The sequence below is a fragment of the Nesoenas mayeri genome (assembly GCF_963082525.1).
Source record: "Nesoenas mayeri genome assembly, chromosome: 6".
Classification (NCBI taxonomy): domain Eukaryota; kingdom Metazoa; phylum Chordata; class Aves; order Columbiformes; family Columbidae; genus Nesoenas; species Nesoenas mayeri.
This window is the reverse complement of record NC_137545.1, coordinates 3060465-3088436: the sequence shown is the minus strand read 5'-3', so window position 1 is coordinate 3088436 and position 27972 is coordinate 3060465. Positions and strand designations below refer to the sequence as shown.

Genomic DNA, 27972 nt, shown 5'->3' with positions numbered 1-27972 from the left:
ACTTCCTGTCATTTAAGTTGGCCAAAGGAATTTCCCACCAGCCTCCAAGAAGATGCTCCCAGGTGCTGCCCTGTCTCTGTGAACTGCTCCATTAGGGCTTGCAGTTATCTGTGTGCATCTTGGTCAACTCTGGAAAAAAATATGTCACCAGGTGTCTGTGTCTGAACATGTTCCCCCTGCCTTCCACCTCCATTAATTAGCAAGAGAGCTGAGACAAGGAGCTCCTGTGCAGAAGCCTGTTTTGCACACATCTGATCTGAGGAAAGATGAATCCCACCTCCTGTGGGTTTGTGGTGTGCATGGGATAGAGCTAGCTCCTCTTTTGGCTCTAAGGACTACAAACTCAGCATGAGAAGACTTCATTGACTCAGCTGAATCCCTTCCCTCAGAACAGATAAAGGAGAGTCCTCTCTGACACTCTCTGGTGTCCTGTCTAAAAATAACAAAACAAAAAGGGTGTTCCTGGAGCTAAAGCTGTCTCTGATTGAGAAAATCAACTGCTGGGAAGAAGTTTCTCTCCCCAGCTGAAGGTCAGAAAATAAGTAGTTACGTCAGCCTGTTTCACAGCAGGTCCCCCTGGAGCCCCAGAGACACCTGGAGGGAGCCCAGAGGGGACAGAGAAAGTGCCCCCTTGGGCTGCTGCTGTGCTGCTGAGCTGGGCTGGGCTCGTGGCACAGAGGGAGCTCATGGAAGCGGCAGCGCTGCAGAGAGACAGCTCTGCCCAGGAGCAGCTCCTCTGCACACGCAGCAGGGCTGAGGGCTCTGCCTGCAGCACCGAGGGCAGAGGAGCCAGGCAGAGAGTGGTTAAAAACCATGTAGGGTGGTAGGTTGCTGAGTGCTCAATGAGAGACAAATCTTCACAGTCCTAACATGGTAAGTCTCTGCATGTAGGACAATGCAGCTGCATTTCCTGGAGAGATCTCCACAAGCTGAAACATGACTGGTGGGAATTGTAAGAATGGTTCTCCTTTGTTTTCTGGCGTGGAGAAGGAGGACATTCTCTAGAAGAGGTGAACACCTCTTCCTGCTGCAGCATCAGCGGGAGAGGCCATGAAAGCTGCTTTCTCCCAGGGGGTGGCTGCAGAGGTGTGAAGCTGGGTGAGCACCCAGGCATACCCAGGGCTGTCCTGCAGAGCTCAGCGCTCAGCCTGCCCCGGGGAGATCCCAGGAACACTGAGGGGAGAAGCTCTGGGTGGAAGGAGTGACCTCTAACAGGACAGAGTCCTTCTGCTCTCAAAAGGGTGCTGTGTGTGCCAGGGCTGCTCCAGATCACCCACAGGGCCCTTCTGACAGTTCCTTCCTCCTTCTGAGGACCTTTCATTTGAGAGCAAGGTCCAGGCAGGAGTAACCTGGTTTTGCTTTAGCCTTCAGTTCATGCTGGGGGGGTGTAAAGGGGAAAGGAGCTGGTAACTTCAGAGAAGTGACTGGGACTCTTGAACCATTAAGCGGTGTGATCATTAGGTCTGCTAGGAACATGATAAACTGCTGCACCTATCTCTCAGCCTACAGACAGTACCAGCATCCACTTTGCTGGCAACACCACAGTTTGTCTGACCTGCTTTTTACCGCCTGCAAGCAGGGTGGTGTCTTTAGACAGTACCCTCCCAGGGGGAGTTTTCTGACAGGCAGAACTGAACACATAGATGGTGGGATGGGATCCCTCAGAAATTACTGTGAGGAAAATGATGTGGGGACAGAGAAGCAGGTGGAAATGGTCCATGAAGCAGAGAGGTGGGCAGGAAAGAATACAATACAAAATGGTAAAGTCATGGAAATGAGAACTGGGAAAACTCCCTGTCATCCCCTCCCATGCAGAGCCCTTCCTCTGAGCAAGCCCCCTGGCCTCTTCTATGACCCAGCCAAGTCTGTTTCCTCGTGGCCGTGGGGCACAAGGCAGCAGCCGCCCACTCTGCAGCCAGAGCTCTGGCAGAGGAGAGGTGCCTCTCTCCAGCCAGCGCCCATTTCCCTCTGCAGAGCACAGGGTGAGTGTGATGCCTCGCAGCATTGCTGGTTGAGAGGCTGCCTGCATGGCTGGTTACGGTGATGACTTTCTCAAGTGTCTTTGTCTCTCTTCTTGCCTCCCTTGGCAGAAGAATCCTGGTGTTGTTCCTCCTTTTCCCACCTGTCCGTGCTGCTCCTGCTCTTGGACTTTGGGGGGTTGGGGGAATTTCAGACACAACCCCTTTGAGCCTTGCTAGAAAAGGGTCTGCATGGGAGTGAGGAGCCCCAGCCCCCCTCTAACCTGCGAAGCTCCAGGAGATGTGGGCTGTGGGCTTGGGAAGTGAATGTCTTTGCCAAGAGGAGATCCTGCCTGTAGGACACTTGGACCATTTCCCTGCAGTGTCCTGAGAGGCTGTGTGCTTGACACCAGACACCGCTGTCTCACAGCATCTTTGCGATCTGTGAGATGCCCCTAAAGAAGCCCCAGAGGTGCTAAGACTGTGGAAATGGTGTTGAGCAGCTGTATGCAGGCAGCTGAAAGGTGCCCTGTGTGTCTTGCCTAGACGGGGGGTGTGTCTTCCACCCTCAGGCACCCTGTGAAAGAGGGAGAAGTTTGGAGACCTGAGCCTTAAGTCCAGATGCCTCTACCCTCAGCAGGGTCATGTTTCTTTGAAGGACAACCTACGACTGTGATTATCCTCCATCTCAAGGACATAGGAGCAATGAGGAGCTGGGAACAAGACTGACATATAGCCCAGCTCCCCTCTGACTGCACTGAGTGACAGTGAACATTTTGCCACTCAGGTCTCATGACAGAAATGCTGAGAATTTCTACCTTTGAAGAAGACAGGTAGGACAGGACTATCTAAAAGAAAAAAAGGAGAAAAAAAAATACTTTCTGCCTTGAAAAGTGTCTCTGAACTTTTCACTTGCTTTTCCTTCTTCACCAGTCTGTCATCATCAGAGGCAGAAAATGTCCAACAGCAGCTCCATCACCCAGTTCCTCCTCCTGGCATTCACAGACACATGGGAGCTGCAGCTCTTGCACTTCTAGCTCTTCCTGGGCATCTACCTAGCTGACCCTCCTGGGCAACGGCCTCATCATCACCACCATAGCCTGTGACCAGCACCTCCACACCCCCATGTACTTCTTCCTCCTCAATCACTCTGTTCTTGACCTTGGATCCCTCTCCACCATTCTCCCAAAAACCATGGCAAATTCCCTCTGGGACACTAAGGCTATTTCCTATGTAGGATGTGCTGTACAGGTCTTTTTCTGTCTGTTCCTGGTCACAGCAGAATATTCTCTTCTCGCAGTCATGTATTACGACCGCTACATTGCCATCTGCAAACCCCTGCACTACCGGACCCTCCTGGGCAGCAGAGCTTGTGCATACATGCCAGCAGCTGCCTGGACCAGGGGGTTTCTCCATGCTCTGCTGCACATGGCCAATACATTTTCGCTACCACTCTGCAAGGGCAATGCACTGAATCAGTTCTTCTGTGAACTTCCCCAGATCCTCAAGCTCTCCTGCTCACACTCCTACCTCAGGGATTCTGCACTACTTGTGGTTACTGTCTGTTTATTCTTTGTGTGTTTTGTGTTCATTGTGGTGTCCTACGTGCAGATCTTCAGGGCCGTGCGGAGGATCCCCTCTGAGCAGGGACGGCACAAAGCCTTTTCCACGTGCCTCCCCCACCTTGCTGTGGTCTCATTGTTTGTCAGCACTGGCATATTTGCCTGCCTGAAGCCCCTGTCCATCTCCTCTCCATCCCTGGACCCGGTGGTGTCATTTCTGTACTCGGTGGTGCCTCCAGTAGTGAACCCGCTCATTTACAGCATGAGGAACCAGGAGCTCAAGGAGTCCATTAGGAAATGTATTTCACGGATATTAGTCGATGTTGAATAAATTTTCAGTGATTCTACACAAATGACTTCTAGTGTATCCCAATTAGGCCTGTACTCTATTTCTTGTTTTATCCTTTTTATTTTGTTAGCTTTACATATATTTTACAGTTATGATGTTCCTACATAAGCATTTTTATTCAGCTTACACTCTTGAGAAATGAACCCAGTACAAATGATTTTTAAACACCTGAAACCTGTATAAATTTTTTTCTAGCATTGTTTCGGAGCTGACTTTTTCATTGCCTCTCTGTAATAAAATAACATCTCCCCCTTGCAGTTTCTTTAGATTTGGCTGTTGTTCCATAAGCTGATATCAACAACAAGCCCAGGAATTTCACCCCCCCAAACAACCTGAGTGAAAAGCTCATTGTCACATTGGCAGCTATTACAGAACAAGGTTTGGATTTAGGACACATTCCTTCTTGTCTGTTGACAGAGAAGATGGTGAACGTTCACTGAGATAGGGTCACATTGCACTGTCCCAGTGCATGATGGGGCAGAGGACATCCTTCAGGAGAGGAATCAGGAGGTGCCCAAAGAGCCCATGAGATACACGTGAACCATGTGTGCCTGAGGTGGGCAGTGACTGGAGTCCAACGAGTAAGAGATCACCCAGTGTGGCCTCAACCAAAAGGAAAGTCAACCTGACACAGACCAGCTCCGACAGGCAACAGTACCTTCACAACCACCACACCAACAGAAGCGCTTACACAACCATGAGCAGCACAACTGACCCTGTCCTGTTCTTCCTTTCAGACTGATCTGGTGTGAAGGTTGCACAAGTGGTCCATACATCCCGCGCAGAACTTACCTGCTGTCTCACACATTTCTGTGGTTCCTCCACTGTGGATCCGGGCTTTGGGTCTGCCCAGACTGAGAGATATTACCGACTTGGCCATTCCAACCCTGTGTCTTTCCAGATCCTGGTGTCCTCCTCCTCCTGGTTATCATCACTTAGAATTGACCTGGAAAGCGTGTACGTACGTTTACACCCAAACACACACACAACAGAGAGCCCACTCACACAGCAAATAGCCAGGAGCAGAGTTTAGTTCTGTAGTTTAACCCTGACAATCAGCTTAAATGATTGAATTAGTTCATTAGTATGTCTGAGCTTTTCCCATTATTTCAAACGGGATGTGTATTAGCAACGGGAGATGAAATATTGATATTTCCCTGTCCTTGCATTGCCAGCTAAACAGGGAGCTGCTGGGTATGCTCAAGTGGAAGAGAAGAGTTTATAGATCATGGAAGGAGGGTCTGGCCACTTGGGGAGAATATAAGGCTGTTGTCAGAGGGTGTAGGGAGGCAACCAGAAGGCTAAGGCCTCCTTAGAATTAAACCTGGTGAGAGGGGTCAAGGACAACAGGAAGAGCTTTTTCCAGTATGTGGCAGATAAAACTAACACCAGAGGCAATGTAGGCCCACTGAGGAACGAGGTGGGTGCCCTGGTGACAGAAGATACAGAGAAGGCAGTTACTGAATGCTTCTTTGTCTACTCTGCCAGAGGCTGTCCTGAGGAGCCCCGTACCGCTGAGGCCCCAGAGGAAGTCAGGACAATGGAGGAGTTTGCCTCGGTCGATGAAGACTGGGTTAGGGAGCAGTTAGGCCATTTGGACATCCATAAATCCATGGGTCCGGATGGGAGGCACCCACAGGTGCTGAGGGAGCTGGCTGAGGTCATTGCTGGACCACTCTCCATCATCTTTGCCAGGTCTTGGGAAACAGGAGAGGTGCCTGAGGACTGGAGGAAAGCAAATGTCACTCCAGTCTTCAAAAAGGGCAAGAAGGAGGACTCGGGTAACTATAGACCAGTCAGCCTCACCTCCATCCCTGGGAAACTGATAGAACGACTCATCCTTGCTGCCATCTCAAGGCATATCAGGGATAAGAGGGTCATTAGGGGCAGTCAACATGTCTTCACCAAGGGGAAGTCATGCTTGACCAATCTCATTGACTTTTATGAGGACATAACAAGATGGATGGATGATGGCAGAGGGGTGGATGTGGTCTACCTTGATTTCACTAAGGCATTTGACACAGTCTCCCACACCATCCTCAGAGCTAAACTGAGGGAGTGTGGTCTGGATGATCAGGTAGTTAGGTAGACTGTGAACTGGCTGAAGGGGAGAAGCCAGAGAGTTGTGGTCAATGGGGCGGAGTCCAGTTGAGGCCTGTATCTAGTGAGGTGCCCCAGGGGTCAGTACTGGGGCCTGTATTATTCAATATATTCATCAACGATTTGGACAAGGGAATAGAGTGACTGCCAGCAAGTTTGCTGATGACAGAAAGCTGGGAGGAGTGGCTTATACACCAGAAGGCTGTGCTGCCATCCAGAGACCTGGACAGGCTGGAGAGTTGGGCGGGAAAAATTAAATGAAATATAACAAGGACAAGTGTAGAGTATTGCATCTGGGCAGGAACAACCCCAGGTTCCAGTATAAGTTGGGGAACAACCTGTTAGAGAGCAGCATAGGGGAAAGGGATCTGGGGTCCTGGTGGAAAGCAGGATGACCATGAGCCAGCACTGGGCCCTTGTGGCCAGGAAGCCAATGGTACCTGGGGTGGGTTAGAAGGGGGTGGTCAGTAGGTCAGAGAGGTTCTCCTGCCCCTCTGCTCTGCCATGGTGAGACCACACCTGGAATATTGTGTTCAGTTGTGGCTCCTCAGTTCCAGCAGGACAGGGAACTGCTGGAGAGAGTCCAGCGCAGCCACCAAGATGCTGAAGGGAGTGGAGCATCTCCCGTGTGAGGAGAGGCTGAGGGAGGTGGAGCTCTGGAGCTTGGAGAAGAGGAGACTGCGGGGTGACCTCATTAATGTTTACAGATATATAAAGGGTGAATGTCAGGAGAATGGAGCCAGGCTCTTCTCGGTGACAACCAATGATAGGACAAGGGGTAATGGGATCAAGCTGGAACACAGGAGGTTCCACTTAAATTTGAGAAGAAACAACTTCTCAGTGAGGGTGGCAGAGCCTGGCCCAGGCTGCCCAGGGAGGTTGTGGAGTCTCCTTCTCTGCAGACATTCCAACCCGCCTGGACACCTTCCTGTGTAACCTCATCTGGGTCTTCCTGCTCCAGTGGGGGGATTGGACTGAATGAGCTTTCAAGGTCCCTTCCAATCCCTAACATTCTGTGATTCTGTGATACTCTGTCTCTTACTCTGTGTGTTTCATCTCCCTCATATTCCAGTTAATTTCTCCTGGCCTGATAAATTCACCATGTCTTTTAATTGTGTTTATGTTATAATTTCCTATCTATCTGCCAAAAATATTTCTTGTATAGTTCTCCCTTTTGGAAGGTGGACCTCATTGGACCCAGTTTAGACTTGACATAGAGCTGAGGCATCTGTTTTATCTGTTTGTTAAATCTTATCACCTTTTAATTTGCGTGTTCAAAAATAAGAAAAACCTTTTTGTGCCTGTTTGCAGCCAGTTCTCTAATAAGAGCAGCTGAAAATTAGTGGAAAGGGTCTTTAACATCCATTTGCAGACTTCAGTGGAGAACCCTGATGTAAGGAAAAGTGAAGTAAGTTCCAGATGTGCAATGACAGAAAGGGTGGGGTTGGGAGGTGAGGAGCAAGGTTGCCCACACTGTATCAGACCTCAAGGGACTGCTTTTCCAATCTGTCCAGACCTCCTTAGGAGACACTCTGGATCAATATCAATCAGAAAATACTGCTATCACCTCATCCATAAACTGAAAAATAATGAAAAAAGTCCTTAAATATGAAAATAAAAATTATTAAATGCTTACAGAACTCTTCCTCTATAACTAGACTCCTAAAACCTCTGTAATTAACTATACAAGTCCTGAAGACTTTAAGAAAAACATGGCAGAGACACGGATCCTTAGGGCTTTCTCAGCTTTTATGAACCCCATGGTGCATTTGGTGCTGAGTCCATGAACCTCAGATACTGAGAGGAGACTGAAAAAAACCTCTCAAGGACATAAAGTCAGAAGCAAATGCCAAAGTATCTCAGTGTGTTAACTGGCCCAACTGAGGGCAATTGCTGACAAACTCTCCTTATGGACTCATTAGAGCAGATACTTGGAGGCCATGATGGTAGATAGGCAAAGGTAACTTACAGACAATTCTGATGCTGAGGAAAGATTTGGTTTGATTTATGAGGCAGAAAGGCCAAGCCTTCACCCCAGCCCCTGGGAAGGCAGATTCTGTCCCTCCTGTGTGGCTCTTCCTGGGGCAGTGGGATGTGAGGTGTGAAAGACAACAGCCTGACACCTCCCTATGGGGCCGCAATGAGGCAATGGGGCCTCTGTTCCATGAGGAAAACATGTATCCTCACAGGTCTAAGTGGCAGAGACCACTGCCATGGCCAAGTGGATGAAGATCTCTGTTCTGTGGTTGCCTTCCAGCCCTACCAGAGCCCTTGGCCATCTCCGCCACAGACTGTCTTACACTGTCACACCCATGTCTTCCCTGCAGGTTGCAGACACCCATCTCTCTTCCCTACCCTGCTCTCACCCCAGAATTTCTGTACCTTCACTGATGTGTCTCCACCCTCCTTGGCTGTTCTGTGAAACACAAAGCAATGGGCTGATCGCAGACTCTCTCTGGGTGACCTCTTGTACCACAGTGTGACCTTCAGGTGATATTTTTATCTCCTCATGCCCTGTCTCCACATTCCAAGAAGCACTTTGCAGCACTTTTTCTCTCTCTTCTGCTGTTTTCTGCTACCAAACAAAGCTCCATCATCTCAGAATCCATCCTTAAAGTATATGACCCTTCCCATCAGCCTGCTTGTGGCCTACCAGCTGGCCAGAAAGAAGTATCTTCACCATGACCTTCCAAGCCACATGCCTGCTGTTGGCCTTTCAGCTTCTCAGACAAGACTAAAGACATGTGGCTGCTGCAGATAAAAGTAAAATTATTGTCACCCTCCAAGCCCATGCACCTACTAGTGGTCTTTCAGCTTCTCTGACATGCCAGTCCTGCAAGGTGCCTCATGGCTACTCCAGAATAACTCTGCTCTGCCCCTAAGGGATCAAACTGCTGTGCAGGGTAGGGAGAGGGGTTGAAGGTGGTGGGGGTTGAGCATGGGAATGAGATCTATGGGTGCTAGGTGTTCAATTTAGGGATTAGGGATTAGAACTCACTCTTCAGGGTTAGGATTTAGGCATCTTGCGATCTGCTTAGGTGTGTGGTTAGTGTTAAGGTTACGGGCTAGCTTCATGAGTTAGGGGTTTTTTAAGGTTGTGGTGAGGGCTAAGGTTAAGACTGGTATTTTAAGGCTCGGGATACAGGGTGGGGATTAAAGTGAGTAAAAGGATAAGACTAAGAATAAGGGGTTATGGGTTTGGGATTTGGTTTAGAGGTACATTTTGGGGTTAGAGCGTAGTGTAGTGGATTACTGTCAGAGTGAGGACTAGCATTTAGGGGTAAGGTTAGGGTTTAAGATTACTGCTTAGAACCCAGGTAAGGGCCTAACATGAATGTTTTCACAGTCAGTGTCACAGCAGCATCACTGTTACCTGAACCCCTCAAAATCTTTCATCTTGGTTGGCCAAGCCATTCTTTTTTCTTCCAAATCTCCAGTCTCTCTTATCCCAGTTCCCCTTGACCTTCTCAAATCTGTCATCATCTTGGGAGCATCTTTCTGATGACCTTCATGACTTCTGAGTATTTGCCTTCCCGCTGCTGGTCAGTCAGGATCTGCCTGGCTCCAGGACTGTCTGGAATCCCACCTGGAGAGTTAAGAATAATTCATAATAATTCAGGCCAACAGTTAATTTTTAAGGTGACTAAATTTTGCTTATTTTGGAGGTGGTTGATATTGAAGGAGGTTGACTGAACTCAATCACTTGGTTTCAGGCTGATCCATTGTCTCAGAGCAGTCTCTCCTATTGTCTCTGCGGATGATGAGATGAGAAAGTCCTTGGACCACCCAGGGGACTAATGACTGAAGTGCTCTGGTTGCACAACAACACAGCTTTGTTTCACCACCTCAAACCCACTATCTCCCCCTCTCCCTCTCCTCCCCTTGCATTTTGAATCATCCTGGTTTTGGAACTGTCTGCTCTACTCCTTTCTATGTCTAAAAACAAATACAAAGGGAAAAATACCAGTCTTTATTGTATATGTGTGACTTTTTGTGCTCCTTTCTGCTAGATGTGTAGTTTAATTTAAAAAAAAAAAAAAAAAAACAACTTAATAACTTCAGAAATCAGAGATTTGAAACTTTGTAACAGGTGCCTGTGAAATTTGTTTTCCCAAGGCTCCCTCTATATTCAGTGGAGACAGGAGAAAACTCTCAAGGCTGAGTCCTCCCAGCCTATAACTGGCACACAAAAGAAAAGTTACGAGTCTCTTCCAGTCACTCTTCTCTTACTCTGCGTTTAGGTCAGGACACTTGATACCAATAGCAATGAGCAACTGTTTGGAAGCAACTGCATTTCAGTGCAGATGGATGTAGAGATAAGACTGTATGGAACCATAACAAATTTCAGTCATTATTTGGAGTAATAAAGAAGACAAGTTATACTTATTCCCTATTCCACCCTCCCTTCCCCTTTCCTGAAGAAACAGAAAGAAAGAAGCTGTGGAGGAAAGCAGGGGATTACCAAAGAGATGCTTGATACTACTTATTCTGAAATCAGTAGATACTCAGGGTCCAAAAAGGCAAGTACTGAAAAGTAGCAAGAAGAGCTTTCAACATACATACATATTTGGTTTGGTTTGCTTTGCTTTGCTTTGCTTTGGATAGTTTAGTGTTTGTGCAGTACAAGAGATGACTTAGGCACATAGGAGTGACATATTTGGAACAGGTCTGCATGAATTTGGAGTTTGCAAGGAATGGGGTGCAATAGCTAACAGGCTGTTTAAAATCCTCTGTTCTGGAGAAAGAATTCTTCATGAGTGTTTGAAAAAGGTAGAAAGAAGACAACAAATTCTCTGAGACTCTAACCGAAATGTGATACAGAAAAATCAGGGTGTAAGAAATGCTTGAAGAACTATCTGTATTTGTGTAATATAGGAAGACGACAAGAAAGGAAAGAAGCAGAGAAGGAAGCGTAGAACCTTTCATCTTGCTGTGCAGTTATCACACTTGCTTTTTGCTATGCTCTTGTCTCAACAGGATAAACTGAAATTCAGCATGGGACCAGAAAATACAACCACAGTTACTGAGTTCATCCTAGAGGGTTTCTCAGGGCTTGATCAAAGACTACAGCTCTTTCTCTCTCTGGTCTTTCTGCTCATATACCTGACAACAGTGGTGGGGAATGCTACCATCATTCTCCTGGTGTGTGTGGATCACCGCCTACAAACCCCCATGTACTTTTTCATCAGCAATCTGGCCTTCCTGGAAATCTGTTTTATATCCTCTACAAGCATCCAACTGTTTGTAATCCTGAGTTCTGGCAGGAGAACAATCTCACTAAGCAGCTGCTTTGCTCAATCCTATTTCTATTTAGCACTAGGCTGTACAGAGCTTGTTCTACTTGTTGTCATGTCCTTTGACCGCTATGTTGCCATCTGCCAACCTTTGCATTATGCTGCCATCATGAAGTCTCAGCTCTGCATCCACCTCATTGTTGCTGCTTGGGTCACAGGCTTCACACTCTTGAGTTACCGCCTGGTCCTCCCCTACAAGCTGACTTTTTGTGGCTCAAACAAAATTAATCATTTCTTTTGTGACAGCTCCCCTTTACTCAAACTGTCCTGCTCTGACACCAGCCTGTTTTGGAAAATGGATTCTGTTTTCTTTTCATTTGTCATTCTGGGTTCCTTATGTTTAACTCTGGCATTTTACATGTGCATCCTTTCCTCTATTCTACATCTTCCAGCAGCCTCTGGGAGGAAAAAAGCTTTTTCTACATATTCTTCCCATCTCATCACCTTGTCAATTGCATACGGGAGCTGCGTTGCTCTCTACGTGTGTCCTTCAGAAGGTGTTTCCTTGGAGAACAACAGAATCATAGCTTTGCTGAATACCGTCCTGTACCCATTCTTAAATCCATTCATCTACAGTCTTAGAAACAAGACTGTGATACTGGCCCTGAAAGAAGCCATTGCCCATACAATAACTCAGCTTTTCCCCTGATCATGAGGCATTTCTGGACAGCAGTTCCAGTGATCTGCTATCATATGTCAAATAATATCAATGTATATGGATGTAACCTCAAGACAGAGATACCTCAGGCGATTTACAGGATCATAGAATTATTTCAGTTGGAACAGACCCTCAGGATCATCGAGTCCAACCATAACCTAACCTAACCTAATTTTAGCACTAAACCATGCCCCTAAGAACCTCGTCTAAATGCCTTTTAAACACCTTCAGGGGTGGTGACTCCAGCACTTCCCTGGGCAGCCTGTTCCAACACCTGACAAACCTTTCTGTGAATAATTTTTTCCTAATATCCAATCTAAATCTCCCCTGGTGAAACTTGATGACGTTTCCTCTTGTTTTATCTCATTGGATTGTGTTAAGTGATAAGGAGCTCCTCTGCACACACAAAGAAGGCACTAACAATGGCAGGAGGACTAAGTCAGTTTATATGCTGCCCCAGCTGCTCCCAGCACCATCCCTGGGGAGCCACCAGCTCACCACGAGCCCATCTCCAAAACCAAGAAGAGCACAAAGGCTCAATGGCAAGCCAGAACCCAAATTACAGGCTACTGAGGATGAAACATCTTGTCCCAAGGTTGTTCTGGGAAAGCCATCAGCCTCATTGTCCAGGTGTGAAGTCCATCAAGAGGAGTCACTGACAGAAGCTCTCTGGATCACCATTTGGACTAAGGGAATTGTTGCCTGGGGGTGCATCCATCAAGGGATGGAGGGGAAGAGCATTTTTGAGTTACACAGGACTTTTCATGGGAAGCTTGGGGAAGGACCCCATCCAGTGCAGTCTGTCCTGTCTTCTCATTGAATTTAATTTCTAAGTCTTTGCTATGTGAGCAAATCTCTTCTCTGCACAAACATGTGAGTGTAGCAACTGGGGGCCAGGGGGTCAGACAGCCTGTATGTCATTGGTGCCAGCAACCGAGAGACCAGAGTGACTGAACATAAGAGTGTGTGTGGGCACGTGTGTGACTGGGGTTGTCTGTACCAGTATCTGGAATGGGGCTGCAGCCCTGGAGGCTCGTGGGTCCTGGTGTCTGCACCTGGCAAGGCTAATATCATGGGGAGGCTACTGAGCAGACTGAGTGTTTGAGCCCAGAATCGACCCTGTAAAGGTATATGTATAAAATAGACTAGACTAAACTACACTGGAATAGTTCAGTTGGTAGGGGCCTACAACGGTCACCTAGTTCAAATACCTGACCCATTCACGGCTGACCAAACGATAAATCATGTTATCAAGGGCCTTGTCCAAATGCTTATTAAACACTGACAGGCTTGGGGCATTGACCACTTCTCCAAGAAGCCTGCTCCAGTGTTTAATCACCCTCTCAGTTAAGAGATGCTTTCTAAAATCCAGTCTAAACCTGCCCTGGCTGAGCTTTTTATCACTTACACACGTCCTATCACTGGATACCAGGGACACGATCTCAGCACCTCTCTGTCCACATCCCTGCCTCAGGAATCTGTAGAGGAATGAGGTCATCCATCAGCCTCCTTTTCTCCAGACTAGAGAAACCCAAAGTCCTTAGTTGCTCCTCAGAGGACATTCCTTCCAGCCCTTTCACCAGGTTTGTTGCTCTCCTCTGGATGTGTTCAAGTACCTTCACATCCTTGTTGCAATAATATGTGGGGCCCAAAACTGCACACAGTACTCAAGGCGAGGCCACACCAAAGCTGAATATGCAGCATAGTCACCTCTTTTGACAACCTGGCCATGCTCTGTCTGATGCACCCCAGGATGCAATTTACTGTCTATTCTGCCGGGGCACAGTGCTGCCTCCTATCAACCCTGTGGCCAACCATCACCGCAGACTCCTTTCTGCAGGGCTGCTCTCCAGCCACTCTTCTCCCAGTCTATACTTGCACTCAGTGTTATTCCATCCGAGGTGAATAATCCAGCACTTGGACTTGTTCAGTTTCATGCCAAGTGCTAGGTCCTGCACTTGGGTCACAACAACCCAATGCAACGCTGCAGGCTCAGGGAAGCAGCTGGAAATCTGCCCAATGGAAAAGGACCGGAGGGTGTTAATCAACAACCGGTTGCAAATGAGCCAGTGTGTGCTGTCCCCACAGCCCCCTACTCTTCCAGAAACAGCTTCCAGGACCAGTTCTTCTGTGAAATTCCACAGATCCTCGAGCTCTCCTGCCCAGATGCCTACCTCAGGAAGGCTGGGCTTATTGTTGCAGGTGTCCCTTTGTTCTTTTTGTTTTGTTTTGTTTTGTTTTGTTGTGGTGTCCTTTGTGCAGATCTTCAGGGCTGTGCTGAGGATCCCCTCTGAGCAGGGATGACACAAAGCCTTTTCCACATGTCTCCCTCACCTGACCGTGGTCACACTATTCATCATCACTGCCATTTTTTTCCCATCTGAAGCCCCCCTCCATCTCTTCCCCATCCCTGAACCTGGCAGTGTCTGTTCTGTACTCAGTGGTGCCTCCAGCAGTGAACTCCCTCATCTACAGCATGAGGAACCAGGAGCTCGAGGATGCTCTGAGGAAACTAATGGCTGGATGCTTTTCAAAAGCAATAAACTGCCCATCTTCTGCACATCACTGATGGTATAACTCATGACAGACCCAGTCTCTCTTTTGTATATCTTGTAGTTGTAGATTACTGTTTGTAGTTGGGGAGAGGCTTGTTTGGTTTTGTTTTTTTTAAAATGTAATGATATTGCCCACAAAAAAAAATACTATTATCCATCTGACTTCTAATTCACCATCTACATTTATAGTTTGAGCCACAGACTGAGTAAATGAGAAGCCGTGCTCTCTGTGTATTTCAATAAAATAAAGCACCCTGCAGTGAATTGTTTGTCTGAGATCCTTCCTCTGAGACCTTTGCAAAGCTGAATACAAAGATCCCAGCACAGAAGCTCTGCCAGGGAGCACCAGCCTTGTTCTCTCCAGGGTTGTTCTCTTTCCACTTCCCCACTCTCCTTCTCAGCCCTTGTGTTGGTGTAAGGCCTGACTGCTCCTGAGGTTTGGTCACAGTCCTGTGGTGTGACAGTCCTGTAATCGCAGGCAGGGACAGGCAATGGGCACTTCTGTGACAGAGCTGGCCACGGAACAGCATCTCCATCAGCAAGGGGATCTCCTTAGAGCACTGCCTGAAGGTTTAAGTCTTCTTCCAAAGTTGCTCTCAAGAACATGCCTAAGGAATAGAGTCAGAAGAGGCTCGTTGCTTTGCTTGTTTCTCTGTGGGCTCAGTGTGATGACATCAGGGTCCCAGTGCACTTTTCATGACACTTAGGGCTGGTTCAGGTGTTGCTTGTTGGTGGTCAGCACTCACACAGATGGTAAATAAGGCAGGATCCCTCTGAGCACCCTCCATGGCCACCTAAGAGCTTGTGTGGGAGGCGGTCAGTGGCAGTGGCCACCATCAGCTGAGTCTGCTTCCCAGTCTGACCCTTCAGAGTCACCACAGCTAAGTCACCAAGGCAAACCTGCTTTACAAAGCAAAACTCCCCACTTGGGGCTGTGGGGACCATGGGGACAGGGTGCAGGAATAGCTGGCCAGGCCAGTGCAGGCACATTCTCCTCGGGTAAAAGTTTTGTGAGGAGCTGGGATGTCCCAGGAGAAGAGCAGGGCATTGTGTGTGTGAATGAGAGACATGGAAACAGTCTGCCATGCTACTGGATGACAGCTTGGGGCTATTGTCTCTTGCAACCACCAGTTTGATCATTGTCCTCTCTCCACAGCTGGGAGAGCTTGTTCTTCCCCCCATGGAAGGACACCAGATGATTAGGTCAGAAGTCCAGGTGAGCACTGAGGGGAGATGTGAACATGCACATAGTGTGTGTGAGGGGAGATGAACCCAAATGAGCACAAATACAATCAGCTATTCCTGTGAAGATCATGGAGGCCTGTGGGACAGCGTATCAAGGTCACTTCATGTTGAGATGAACTTCCTCAAGAAACTACCTGAATGAAGCACTGGGATGTGAATCCTTGAACTGAGGTCCCAGTGTCCTCCCTGGAGACCTGATATGGCTCCCCCACCCAGACTCAGATACTGCCCAGCTTTGTGTCTGGTGAAAGAAGCATCAGTGCACGCAGACGTGTTAGGACTATTTCCTGCAAATCTTGCATGTACTAAGTATTGGTTTTGTGGGGATTTTTTTTGTTGTTGTTGTTTGGTTGTTTGTTTTTGTTTTCTGTTGGCCACATCCTGTGACCAGCACTGGGCTGTATGCCACCCACTTCATTTTGAAAGATTCATGGGTTGGACCTTGGCTATGTGGATTTCTATACCCTACAGTCATCACTTCATTCTTGGCCCAGATACAGCACTAATTTGAGGCTTTTTTGGTCTACGCAGCCTAATGATTTCACAGTCTGCTACAAACTGCTCTTTTGAGTTTGTCTGAGGTTCCCCAAAAGATTTAGAGACTCTAAATCAGGGAGTGGGGGGACTAGCAGACTAACAGTGTGATCATCTAAGCTTTGTTTCCTTTGAAGACTAAATTTAAAAAATAGCTGTGCAATTTTCTTTAAAAACGGGCTTATACATTCAGTATATAGTCAGAAGTCTTACTCAGCAAAAACTGGTAATGGTGTTAAAGGTTATATTATTATTTTAATGAATCTAGATTTCTGGCATTTTCAGTATCTATTGTTGTTTTTAAAATCTCAGTTTTTTACATTAGCAGTTCTATCTCAAAGTCATTGAAAGTTTTACGATTGTTAATTCCAAATATAATAATCCTTTGTAGTTTGTTGCAGCTACTTTGAGTCTAGTGTTACTGCTATAGCAACAGTGTCCAGGTTATAGCTATTGCTAAAAAGAGTTCCTGAGGCTGTTTATAACTAATTTATATCAGATATGGCAGGAGAAGAGATGCAGGATAATTATCTTTAAAGAGACCACTGCTGGAAAGGTTCCAGACCTGCACAGGTTGCAGGGAAGTGTGGCTTAAAGGTAGCGAGCTCAGGGACTGTGCAAATGCTGTCAGACTTTGTGTGCCAAAATCATTCTGACTTCTGCCATGCATGCTGACTGCTTACGTGTTAGCATGGCCTTCTGTTTCTCATTAGTATGGACAAAACGGGCTGATGTGACATTATGGATCAGATCGACAGTCGTTGTATGTCTATAGTTCTGTCAGCCTGCATGAAAAGTTTTATCCAAGCTGAATGTCCGGCCCTGTGAACTCCTGGTAAATGTGGACTTGTTGTGTGACTTTGATAATGCTGGAAGGAATGTGTTTGTGTCTGATTTATGTAAAAGGAAGTGGTGATTATATAGTTGTTTGAGTTTTTTTAAAATTTGCATGAGAACAGGGAGTAGAGGAGCTTTTTTAATAATTTAATTTGTTGGTGTTTTATTTTGGGTTTTTGTTGGGGTTTTTTTTAGAGGAAAAGCTTTGTATAGTTTATATGACCAAAGTAAGGAATACTTACTTCTCTTTCTTGTTTACTCCAATCAGAATGCTTTCAAGAAAGTGAACATCTCAAGGAAAGCCTAAAATCTTTTCTGCTACACCTCTTTGGAGCTATTGTGGCTGGTGGTCAGGTAAGGATGTTCTGAAATCTTTTCAGCTGCTGAAGCCTCCAGATGCCTGTTCATTGTTAAGGTTTATAAATACCCTATTACCCATGAATGAGAAGAATTTGTTATTGACTATGAATTTGTCTTACGAAGTTTGGGGACATTCTGTGCAGTAGTATCTAAATGCTAAAAGCTAGGTCCTGCTTTCAAATAACCGTAGCCATTTGCTGTCTACAGTAACTACACATTCATATGAACTTACTGTAATATTTTTGTATCATGAAGAAAAACGTGGGTAACTAGATTAGGAGTCTCCACCTGCAAAGGTGCACATTTGGAATCAGCACATGCTGGAAGTAAGCTGTTCCAGAAAGAGCCACAGGGCCTTTAGAGCTTGGAAGCTGTTGAAAATCTTTGGAAAAACGGGAAGCAAAGAGCATGTTTCTCTGGCTGCAGTGCAGCGCGGGCAGGTAAAAGGCTGAGAGCCGCAGTTTGAATCCAGCTCCCTAGAGAAGGCCGGGAGTCCCTGCTGAGGCTTCTTAAAGGTTCTGTGAGGCTGGGCTCCTGCCCCAGATTTGAGTTGGCCCTGACCCTGTGCAGGCCAGGAAGAGAAGTGAGGGAAATGCACTCGGGACACAGAGAAATGTTTACCAATTATTATGTTCTTTTCAAAAATTTTGAAATATTATTAATCTCTTGATGTAAAATGAAAATTCAAGCGAAGATTTACCTAGAATTAGCAGTTTATCAAGGCTGCCTTATTAGAATTTTATAACATGCATTTAAATTGTACTTCCTTTTCCCTATAAGCATTCTCATTGAAAAAGGAAGCATAGTTAAGTGAACAAGATGGGGTGCATTTCATCTGTAGCCATCAATATAATCCAAGTAGAATGTTTCCTATTTAGTTAACAATTACAGGGCATTAAGAGACATAATGCATGTTCACAGAATGTCAGGGGTTGGGAAGGGCCCTGGAAAGCTCATCCAGTGCAATCCCCCCATGGAGCAGGAACACCCAGATGAGGTTACACAGGAAGGTGTCCAGGCGGGTTGGAATGTCTGCACAGAAGGAGACTCCACAACCCCCCTGGGCAGCCTGTTTCAGGCTCTGCCACCCTCACTGAGAAGCAGTTTCTTCTTAAATTTAAGTGGAACCTCTTGTGTTCCAGTTTCTACCCATTGCCCCTTGTCCTGTCACTGGTTGTCACCAGAAGAGCCTGGCTCCGTCCTCCTGACACTCCCCCTTTCCATATTGATCCCCAGGAATGAGTCCCCCCTCAGTGTCCTCTTGTCCAGCTCCAGAGCCCCAGCTCCCTCAGCCTTTCCTCACACGGGAGATGCTCCACTCCCTGCAGCATCTTGGTGGCTGCGCTGGACTCTCTCCAGCAGTTCCCTGTCCTGCTGGAACTGAGGGGCCACAACTGGACACAATATCCCAGATGTTCCATGATTTGGATAACTCAGATTGAAACTGCTGGTTTGATTGTATTTCTTCCTTTATTGTTTTTACCTGTGGGTTTCAGAGGAACGCTCTTCAAGCAGTATCTCCTGCCACCATGGAGGTGTTGATGCGTGTTCTGGCCGACTGTGACAGCTGGGATGACAGGAGCCCCGAGGAGGTGAGCAGGAAGGCAGAGCTGACTCTGCAGTGCCTGACAGAAGTTGTCCATATCCTCCTGACCAGCAGTTCTGACCAGCGGCAAGTGGAGACAAGCACAATATTGGAGAACTATTTCCAGTTGCTTAATTCAGACCATTCAGCTTTACCTAATCCCAGGCGATGCAGGCAGTGGGAAAGCAGGTTCATAGCACTGCAGATCCAAATGCTGAGTAAGTACTCAATTGTGCAGTTCCTTTAAACATCTCTTGATAACTCTGAAACAAGCAATGATTGAACCGTGATAGTAGTATGACTGAATGTTCCACTAAAAACATTGACTTGGAGAAGCAATTGAAATATTTTGCATATGTCGTCATTGACATTACTTCAGATCTATTCTTATTTAATCATTCACTACAAAAAACAACACAAGAAACCATATTGAATTGCTACCATTTAACCAGGGCATCAAGGTTCACAGACTGCCCATCTCAATTTTAAAAAAAGCAAAACAACCCAAAAAACCAACAACTTTTGCCAGGCAATAGCTATTACTGATCAGCACCTTAGTAATGGCAGAATAAGATGGGTCTGTACTGAAAGGCCCATGTGGTGGCTGTTTTGTGATTGTTCGCCTTTAAATGGCATTGTTGTAAACATTGGCCAAAGGTGATGGTCTGAAACACTTGGGTTTAAGTCATTGGATAAGGATTTGGGATTTGGATTTTTTCCACTTTGTTCACAATGGGTAATAGAAATAAAGGTATTTCTTTTCACAAACTTCCAAGAAAACTGAGGAATAGTACCCAGGCAATGAAGAATGCTTACAATATAAGGCTGCTGTAGAATGCACAGTAATGGCTTGATGAGAAAGCGAGCATTTGTGTTTTAAATAAAAGGCCTGCTGCTTATGTACTCACAAGTGGCGGTAACAGAGCCCCAAAGCAATCCAAGATATTTGGCAGCTCAATTTTTCTCTAGGTATAGTAGGTAACGTGATAATTTTTACAGCATCAAAACGTTTAGCTTTAGGCCTAGCACTCTGTGCTTAAAATACACATCATTCTTTATCAAAGAATTCACAGCACAGTTTGTGATACATTTTTTTTTCTTCATATTTATTATGTAACGTGCAGAAAAAATGCTTGATGGATTTGGGAAGTGTTTTGTCTTTGATGCCAGTTCTGTTTTAATTTTATAGATACCATCACAGCCATGTTAGACTGCACAGATAGGCCTGTTCTGCAGGCGATTTTCCTTAACAGTAACTGCTTTGAGCATCTCATTCGACTGTTGCAGAACTGCAAGGTAAATTTTCCCTTATCAGCAAATTTTTAACAAAATCTATCCTGTGGTATTGCAGATATATTCATTACCTTTGTGTCTTCTGTCTGAATTAGATGCAATTTTATAGTGTCTACATACTGGAAGTAAAACTTTGGATCAATTAGTGCCACTAGTGCCATGAAAGTTCTGAAAGATCCAAGTTACTTTAAAATCTTTTTGTCGTTATTGTTGTTGTTATGAGGGTTATTTTGTGTGTGTGGTTTTGTTTGGTTGGTTTTGGTTTTAACGTTCTGTCACTGGATTGCTAGGGAGTCCCAGGTGCTGCCAGGTGGAGGTGTGAATTCTAATTTCAGAGGGATATTGTTCTATTTTAAAAAAAGACCTTGCCAATGTGCCTTTAAGCGTTTCAAAATATTTGGGTCTTGTGTAGCTGACATAAAACATGAGCTCAAGCTGTTACAAATGTTCTTCAATTGTTCTTCTCCGTAGGATTAGTGTTTACATAGATGTTGTGTTTTCATCTCAGTCTCAGATGGTCATATTAGAATATGCAAGCTATAGTGTCTTCCAGTAATTGCTTCATGGCTTCATAGATGTCATTTTTCCCTGTGCCAAAGGACGTAGCTGTGATGTAACTCTGTGGAATATTTGATTTCTCTTTTTGTGATATGTTGGTCACATAGCTCTTTTGAGCTCTTCTAATGCTAGATAATTTAATGGTAGCTACAGTATGCAATTTGATTCAAATCCATTTAGATTTTGGATTAGAACATAGTGCAGTGATATATTAGAAATAAATGTGCTTGGATTATGTCTTAGCTGTAGTTATAATCAGTGGCAGAATGCCAACTGACTTGAAGTGTTTTGAATACTGTACGTGGTTTTTAATCTTCTCGTGAAAATACATTGCTTGACCTTTCCATTCTCCTCTGTTTAGAAGTCTGTGCCTATTTTTGTACTGACCTTGTACTCCGTAAGAAGTGTATTTTTTAGTTTCTTCCTAAATTATCAAGCAGTGCGATGTTTACCTATTTATGGAGACTCTGTGTTCCTGCTCTCATATGAACAAGTGGTGGAATTTAAGAAAGCAGGAACAGCTACGCTATTTTTGCAGCTTGCTCCTTTATTTTTATTCTGCCTATGTACACTCTTCTAAGGGTTTTTCCGGTGATAGTTTCACATATTACTGTGATTGGACATTAGTGCTGCCAGTTTGCTACATAGTGGGTTTTTTTAACCTTTTCCAGTCAAAATATCCCCAAAGATGAGAAGTGTGCAGAGGGTGAAGGCTGGGAAGTCGTGTGTCTTTTCCAATATACTTGTATCTGCATTCTTTTTCAAAGCCAAATAGGGAAGATGAATTTAGCTGTGCAATTAGGATTTCTCCTTATTAGCTGGGGGTAGAGACCCTCTTTCTAGATCTTTTTCTTTACTTATGAAACTTTTGCTACTGGATTCACCAGCAAGCAGTGTAAAGTGCAGTTCTGCAGCTCCACAGTCAGCAAGAAGAGTCCAGATATGGATCTAGAACTCAGAAAGCTGATGGATCTGCAGCAAATGTGACGTGCAAGAAACTTCCATGGAAAGGAGGGGGTGACGAAAATCCATACTGCTATATCTGCTATAGAAATCCCAGAGAACTTGGGGTATTTGGGGCCATACTTGTAGTCATACTTCCTAGTTCTTTGCATCTTTTTTTTCTTTCATATTTGCTGTTTTTAAGGCTTATGAGCAAACTGTATTCCCTTAATTATGCTCTAGGGTTAGAGATCTGCACAACAGCCTTTTGAAACTGCTCGGTTAAGTTTTGATGATCTGAATGTTGCTTTTTCCTGCAACATCCAAAAGAGGGATGGTACTTTGGAGGTACCAGGAGGTGCTTATCATATACTGAGGGTCATTTAATAAGCTGCTTTGTTGGGCCTGAATCTTTTCACATCGCCTAAACTCTCTTAAAGGTCAAACTTTGATCAAAGCACAATGACCTCTAGCAATATGGCTGGTTAAAAAAAATATTCTTTTCTGAACAGCTTTAAAATAGAAGAATTAAAACCATCTGGGCATTGTAATACAAGTTTATGCATCCATTTTACATGTGTTATCAGAATTGAAGTAACCCATGTGAATTTTTTTTTCATGTGTCTGTGTCTGCTTCCCTTTGTTCTTATTTCTGATTGTTAATGTTATAATCCTCTGAGGCATGTTATTGTTGTTCTGCCATATTAGGTGCCCTTGACCGTGAAGTACCTTTCAAAATGACTTGTATTTCTAACTATGTGCTTTCACACCTATGTAAGTCCAAGTAGTATCTTGAGTGTTGTTCTTCTGTTTCTTGTGATTTATGGAAGTTGATTTCTCAGGTTGTTCCTCGTCAGAGAGACTGTCTAGCACATAATGGAACAAAATGTATGAGGAAAAAGAAGTATTGTTCCTTTTTTTTAACTATTCAGCAAAAATACAGATTAATGGAGGATTGTGTCTCACCGGTGTGAGAATTCTTCTTTTTGGTGTGTATGTAAAATACAAGTCCAAGGCAGCCTCCACAGGTTTGGCTGCGGGTAACTGTTTAATGCAATTATATCCATTATTTTTGTCTCTGTTTCTACCAGCTGTTTTTAAATGCTAACAATAAAGTGGCAGACAAGAGTGAGAAAGACCTTGCCAACAAATTACTGACAGAAATGAATGAGGACCAGGTACCTACCTAACCTGTCTTTTGCTCCTGTTGAACTCAAGATACAATCACAGGAGAACTGATTCTTGTGCTTCACCTTAACCATCTTCTTTAAGCCTTCTGCAGCAAGATGAACTTGTGTTGCTGCATGCATCAGTATTTCCTGTCTCTGGAAAATAATTCTTCTGAATAACAGATTGAAATCAACCTCAGTTTTGTTCATCTGCTTCAAATTGCAGATATTTGCAATAGCTTGAGCCTCAGTTATGCTTTTATTAAGGAAAAGGTGAAGTACATAAATGGAATCCAAATGAATTCTATCAACCTGGTGGTGATTTTTTTCCCCCTCCCTTTCCTCTTTTTTTGCTTCTTTGTCTCAGCACTGTGGTGGTTTGGATTCTGGGGCCTTGTTTGTGAATCTCAATGGTTGTATTTGATGTCCTGATTCTTTGCTTGTCATCAAGAACAGATGTTCACAGAACAATGGACAGGCTGAATCAGGGAGGTAGGAATAGCCTGTTGCTTTAATTTTCCCCAAATATTGTGGAAAGTTTCAAGTGCAAATTGTTGTTGTATTAATTTTATAGTAGAATGATTTGTTCTAATTAAAAATGTAAAGAAATGCTAAATACAAGGTATAGTAATCTACAAACTGTGATTCTAACGAATAGCTTTGGCTTTTTTAGAAACGCAGGGTGACACTCTAGCCACATGTAAATGTTTCTTCACATCTAACACGGTCTTCAATTCTTGATACTTCGTTTTCAAAATATGTCTGATACGCATATATTTCAGAGATGATGAAACAGATTTTGTTTGCCCAGTTTTGCTAATTAGGTTTACTGATGGATGTGAAACAGTGCTCTGACATTTTTGTCCTTAAAACCACCATGAAAATATCAATGTGAACAAGAATGATAGAAAAAACCCTCAAAAGATAAGTTAAATTGGAAAAAGAGATGGTGGTCAATGCGATGAGGGCAGGGGTGAGGCAGCCCCCTTGCTGTGCTGGTGTGCCTTCTCTCTTCTAATTTGTGTGTGTGCGCTGCACTGGTGTGTAGGGACTTGGAAGGAAAAGACGATGCTTTATTTGAGCTGGCGGTGCCTGGTTGTCCAGCAGCACACACACACACATGCTGCAAGGGGTTTCCTAGTTTGTTTTCCTCCCTCCCTCTTGAGGTTGTCCATTAGCCGCATGAGGAAAACTTGTTTGTCCGTAAGAATATTTGAAGAGTGATGTGTGTTGTAAATGCCTCTCTTCTCTCAAAGTGTGTGCCTAGTTGTCTATTGTTATGTACTCCTGTGTAGACCTTGGGCTTATCTTCCCAGCAGTCAAGATTTCATGATTTTGGAAGCATGTTAGCGAGCTCTTGGTTTCCCTCCTGGCAGGAGGGCACCGTATAGATTTTGGAGCTGAACTCTCTTTGTGCATTTGTATATAACTTCTGTACCTGCTGCTTTCAGGTGTTTCAGGGCCACCTGGACCGCTTGGCAGTGTCAACCATTCAAGCCCTCACTGCAGTCATGCACAAGTCTCCAGCTGCTAAGGTAACAGTATCTATGAGAGGTCTGCTTGCAGGAGGCTTCTTGATCTTGTTCCCAGTTAGTGTTTTTATCACCGTATCTTGATGAACCTTGCTAATGAGGGTGTGCGGATTATGGTCATATGTTCCTGCCAGATTGGAATAGCTGATTAACATCCCTTATCCCTTTATTTGTGTCCAAAGGCTGGACATTGACCCATCTTTCTATCAGAACTAGAAGGTCAGAGCGTTAATGGCAGTTGGAACCTGTGTAAAGGAATTCCATGGTTACTTGCCCCAAGAACGTGTGGGGTAGAATTAGCTTTTAGGAAAACTTCCTTAGAACACTTTCTAATTTTTGAAGTGTTTAGAATGGGTAGTTTTTAATCAAGCTGGTCTAGGAAAACCTTTCACTCAAAAATTAATGTCTGAATACTTCTAATTCTCAATGTAATCATTTCATGGTGTAGTTTGCATTAGAAAAATAAAGCATTAGAAAAATAAAGCTTATAGTATTTTGTGATAGAATTAACATTTTGTTTATACCAAAGGAATTATGTTATAGGTAATTATTAAAATATAACTTTGATCTTTCATTTGTTTATCTGCATGCTGCGGTGAAATCCTTCTTATCTGCAGCATGCTGGCCATCACAAAGTGGACATTATCAAAAAGAGACTGCTAGCCTGTAAACGTCTTTCTTGCATTCTAATTATTTTGTATCTAGTATTGTATTAAATTAGAACCTGCTGCAGTGGATGAGCAATTTGTGTCCGTTTTATTTGTTAGTGAGACTGGGATTTTTATCCTCAGGAGGTCTTCAAGGAGAGGATTGGTTATGCACACATATATGAGGTATTAAAGTCGCTGGGTCAGCCCTCTCGAGAATTGCTGGAAGAACTCATGAATATGGTGAGACGTGCTTGCTTTGAATGCTAAAATGCTTACATCTTTTCAAGCTTTCGTCCTCTGGCTCTATTTTATTGTATTTCATGTCTGAGTTCTCTGCTGTTTTTCAGGCTGTTGAAGGCGACCACATGGCTGTTGGGATGCTTGGCATTAGTAACGTCCAGCCCTTATTGCTGCTTATCCAGTGGCTTCCAGAACTAGAGTCACACGACCTGCAGATTTTCATCTCAAATTGGTTGAGGCTAATCTGCTGTATTAACAGACAGAGTCGCGCCACGTGTGTCAATGCGAACATGGTCATCCGGATCATTGAGACGCTAAATTCCCACTCAGCGCTCCATTGTACTTGCGCAGAGAACTTGATTGCCCTTCTGGGCTCTTTGGGGAGCCAGTCAATGGGCTCAGAAGAACTGCTTCAACTCATACGGCTCCTGAGGACTGAGGAACCAAAACAAGCTCACCCGTACGTTGTTCCAACCATGCGAGCCATTCTGGCGATGGCACGGAAGCAGGGCATGGCCAGTGCCTTGCAGTACTTCAACCTGAACCACAGCATGGCCGGAATTGCTGTTCCATCAATTCATAAGTGGCCAGGCTCTGCGTTTTCTTTCAACGCTTGGCTCTGCCTTGACCAGGACCGGGTGGACCCCAGCATGACCAGCAAAAGTGGCAAGAGGAAGCAACTCTGTAGGTATAGTTACTATAACTGCTTGAACAGCACGAATCTGGGTCAGCTCTTCCCTGTGGCATATGGTTCCCTATGACATGTGGTACTCCTGTTTATCTTCATAGAATGCGATATGTGTCGCTTGGTTTGTGAAAAGGAGCAGTGTCATCTGTCACCAGAGCAAGGCTGTGTTACAGAAACAAGCTTGTAGTTTCTCAGTTTGTAATGTTTCTTTGTCTACGGTTTCAACTCCAAATTGTATTAAGGTTCATAGCTCAACCAAAAAAAACCCAAAAGAGCTAAAAAACCCACACTCCAAAAGAGAGCAGCCTTCCCATTGTGTCCTGTAAAGGTAATGAAGTGCGTTTCCTATATTAGAGTGCAACAAAAGGACACCCTCATTTGCTTAAGTAGCAGTCATTGACACAGATGGTTCTCAGTATAACTTCTCTTTCTAGGTACTAGCCTTCAGCAGCAAACAAAATGCAGAAGGGGAGAATACCAGCTGAAGAGTCTTTTGCTCCCTTCAGTCCATTTTACTGCACAGCAGTTTCAAGGGAAATGTTGAAGAATGCAATTCTAGTCGTAACAGAATTGGTATTTTCAAACCCCCTGTGTCTTAGAGTGTTACTTCTGCTTATCAGTAACCACAGAGGCAGGTGGAGACCCCTTGGATTTGCATGGCTGCCCTGTGTGTTTGGGTAGCAGAGTCCCACTGCAGTTCTGAAGTAGACTGTAGTTCTAGAAAATTGCAGTGGAATTGCCCTGCAAAGTAAAAAAGCTGTGATTGGATTTCCATGCGATGCTATTATACCAATAGCTGACTGCTTTTCTGTCATTTGATGTACAATATTGAAGACATCATTCTAGTTTTGGGAATCTAGAACAGTAGTGCATTGAAATGAATAATAATTTTAAAAGGAAATGTTTAAATATTCCAGTTTCAGCTTGAAATGCTAAACACAGAACTAAATCTAAATCATTAAAATTTGATCTAGCTGGTATGTTTTACAGTGTTTAACTGTAAGATAGCTTATATTTGTTGAGGTTGGCTGTAATATTCACGTGCTCTGTGTGTGTATGTGTGGTTTTTATTGATAGATGCAGATATTTGATAGTGCAGTAGTTAAAGCACCTGCTTGGAATACTGGTGCCTAAGGATGTGTAGCAGGTTTTGATAGCTGTTCAAAATTTATATATAGTTTTTCATACTCAAGTGCTTAAAAATTGGAAGGTTTCTCAATATTGGCAGCTCTACCAGGGGCTGTCAGACACAATTTCGCTGATAGAAAACAGCAGAGGTTGCAGGCCAGTCTGTTTATTACAATATTGTAGCTTCCAGAGTCTGCAGTGGGCAGGACTTTGCAGCAGAACCAGCTTGAGCTGTGTGGGTCAAACTGAAGCATTATTTGCTGGGACCAGGGTTATGTTCTCAAGTAAAAGATGGATGCTACAAGCTGCTCTGCGAGCTTTGTGGATCACCTTTTAGCCTGCATGTCCTGTGCCTTGGGGTCCCTCCTATGAGGCACTTCTTCGTCTTGTTTTTTCTGGAAGAATAGTAGGAGCCAGTCAAGTAGTAGATATTGGACCAGTGACAACGACTTAAGTTGGTTTGCTCCTTACTGAATGTACTATTAGGTGACTTCCAGTAGTTTTGATGAAGTAAGTACTTGATTGTGTGTTTTGTTGTCTTTTTCTTTAGCTTTTTCACAGGAAGTGGCATGGGGTTTGAAGCATTTATTACATGCTCTGGGGTACTGGTGGTTGCAGTTTGCACAAAGAGGGAATATGCAACAGTGATGCTGCCTGACCATTGTTTTTTTGACTCTCTCTGGGTAAGATTTGATACTGAAAAACTCTTTGTTCAGGATAGTGCTGATAGCTCAG

The 27972-nt window shown here is 44.7% G+C and overlaps 1 protein-coding gene and 2 pseudogenes across 3 annotated transcripts in view; all 3 read left to right on the top strand.

Moving 5' to 3' along the window:
- LOC308041735 (neurobeachin-like protein 1) overlaps nt 1–27972 on the top strand; it is a 347706-nt pseudogene that overhangs the window by 278908 nt on the left and 40826 nt on the right. The gene's annotated exons all lie outside the window — the stretch shown is intronic.
- LOC308041612 (olfactory receptor 6E1-like) lies at nt 10965–11912 on the top strand (the record flags this gene model as incomplete). Its single annotated transcript, XM_080346403.1, has 1 exon — nt 10965–11912. One exon carries the CDS (start codon nt 10965–10967, stop codon nt 11910–11912), a length of 948 nt encoding a protein of 315 aa, XP_080202529.1.
- LOC308041679 (neurobeachin-like protein 1) overlaps nt 15790–27972 on the top strand; it is a 51117-nt pseudogene continuing 38934 nt past the window's right edge. Inside the window, exons 1-9 of the transcript in view lie at nt 15790–15817; nt 17361–17446; nt 18949–19255; nt 20227–20333; nt 22922–23008; nt 24451–24534; nt 25323–25421; nt 25529–26109; nt 27788–27920. The product of the transcript in view is annotated as a neurobeachin-like protein 1 (transcript). The remainder of the gene's footprint in view (nt 15818–17360; nt 17447–18948; nt 19256–20226; nt 20334–22921; nt 23009–24450; nt 24535–25322; nt 25422–25528; nt 26110–27787; nt 27921–27972) is intronic.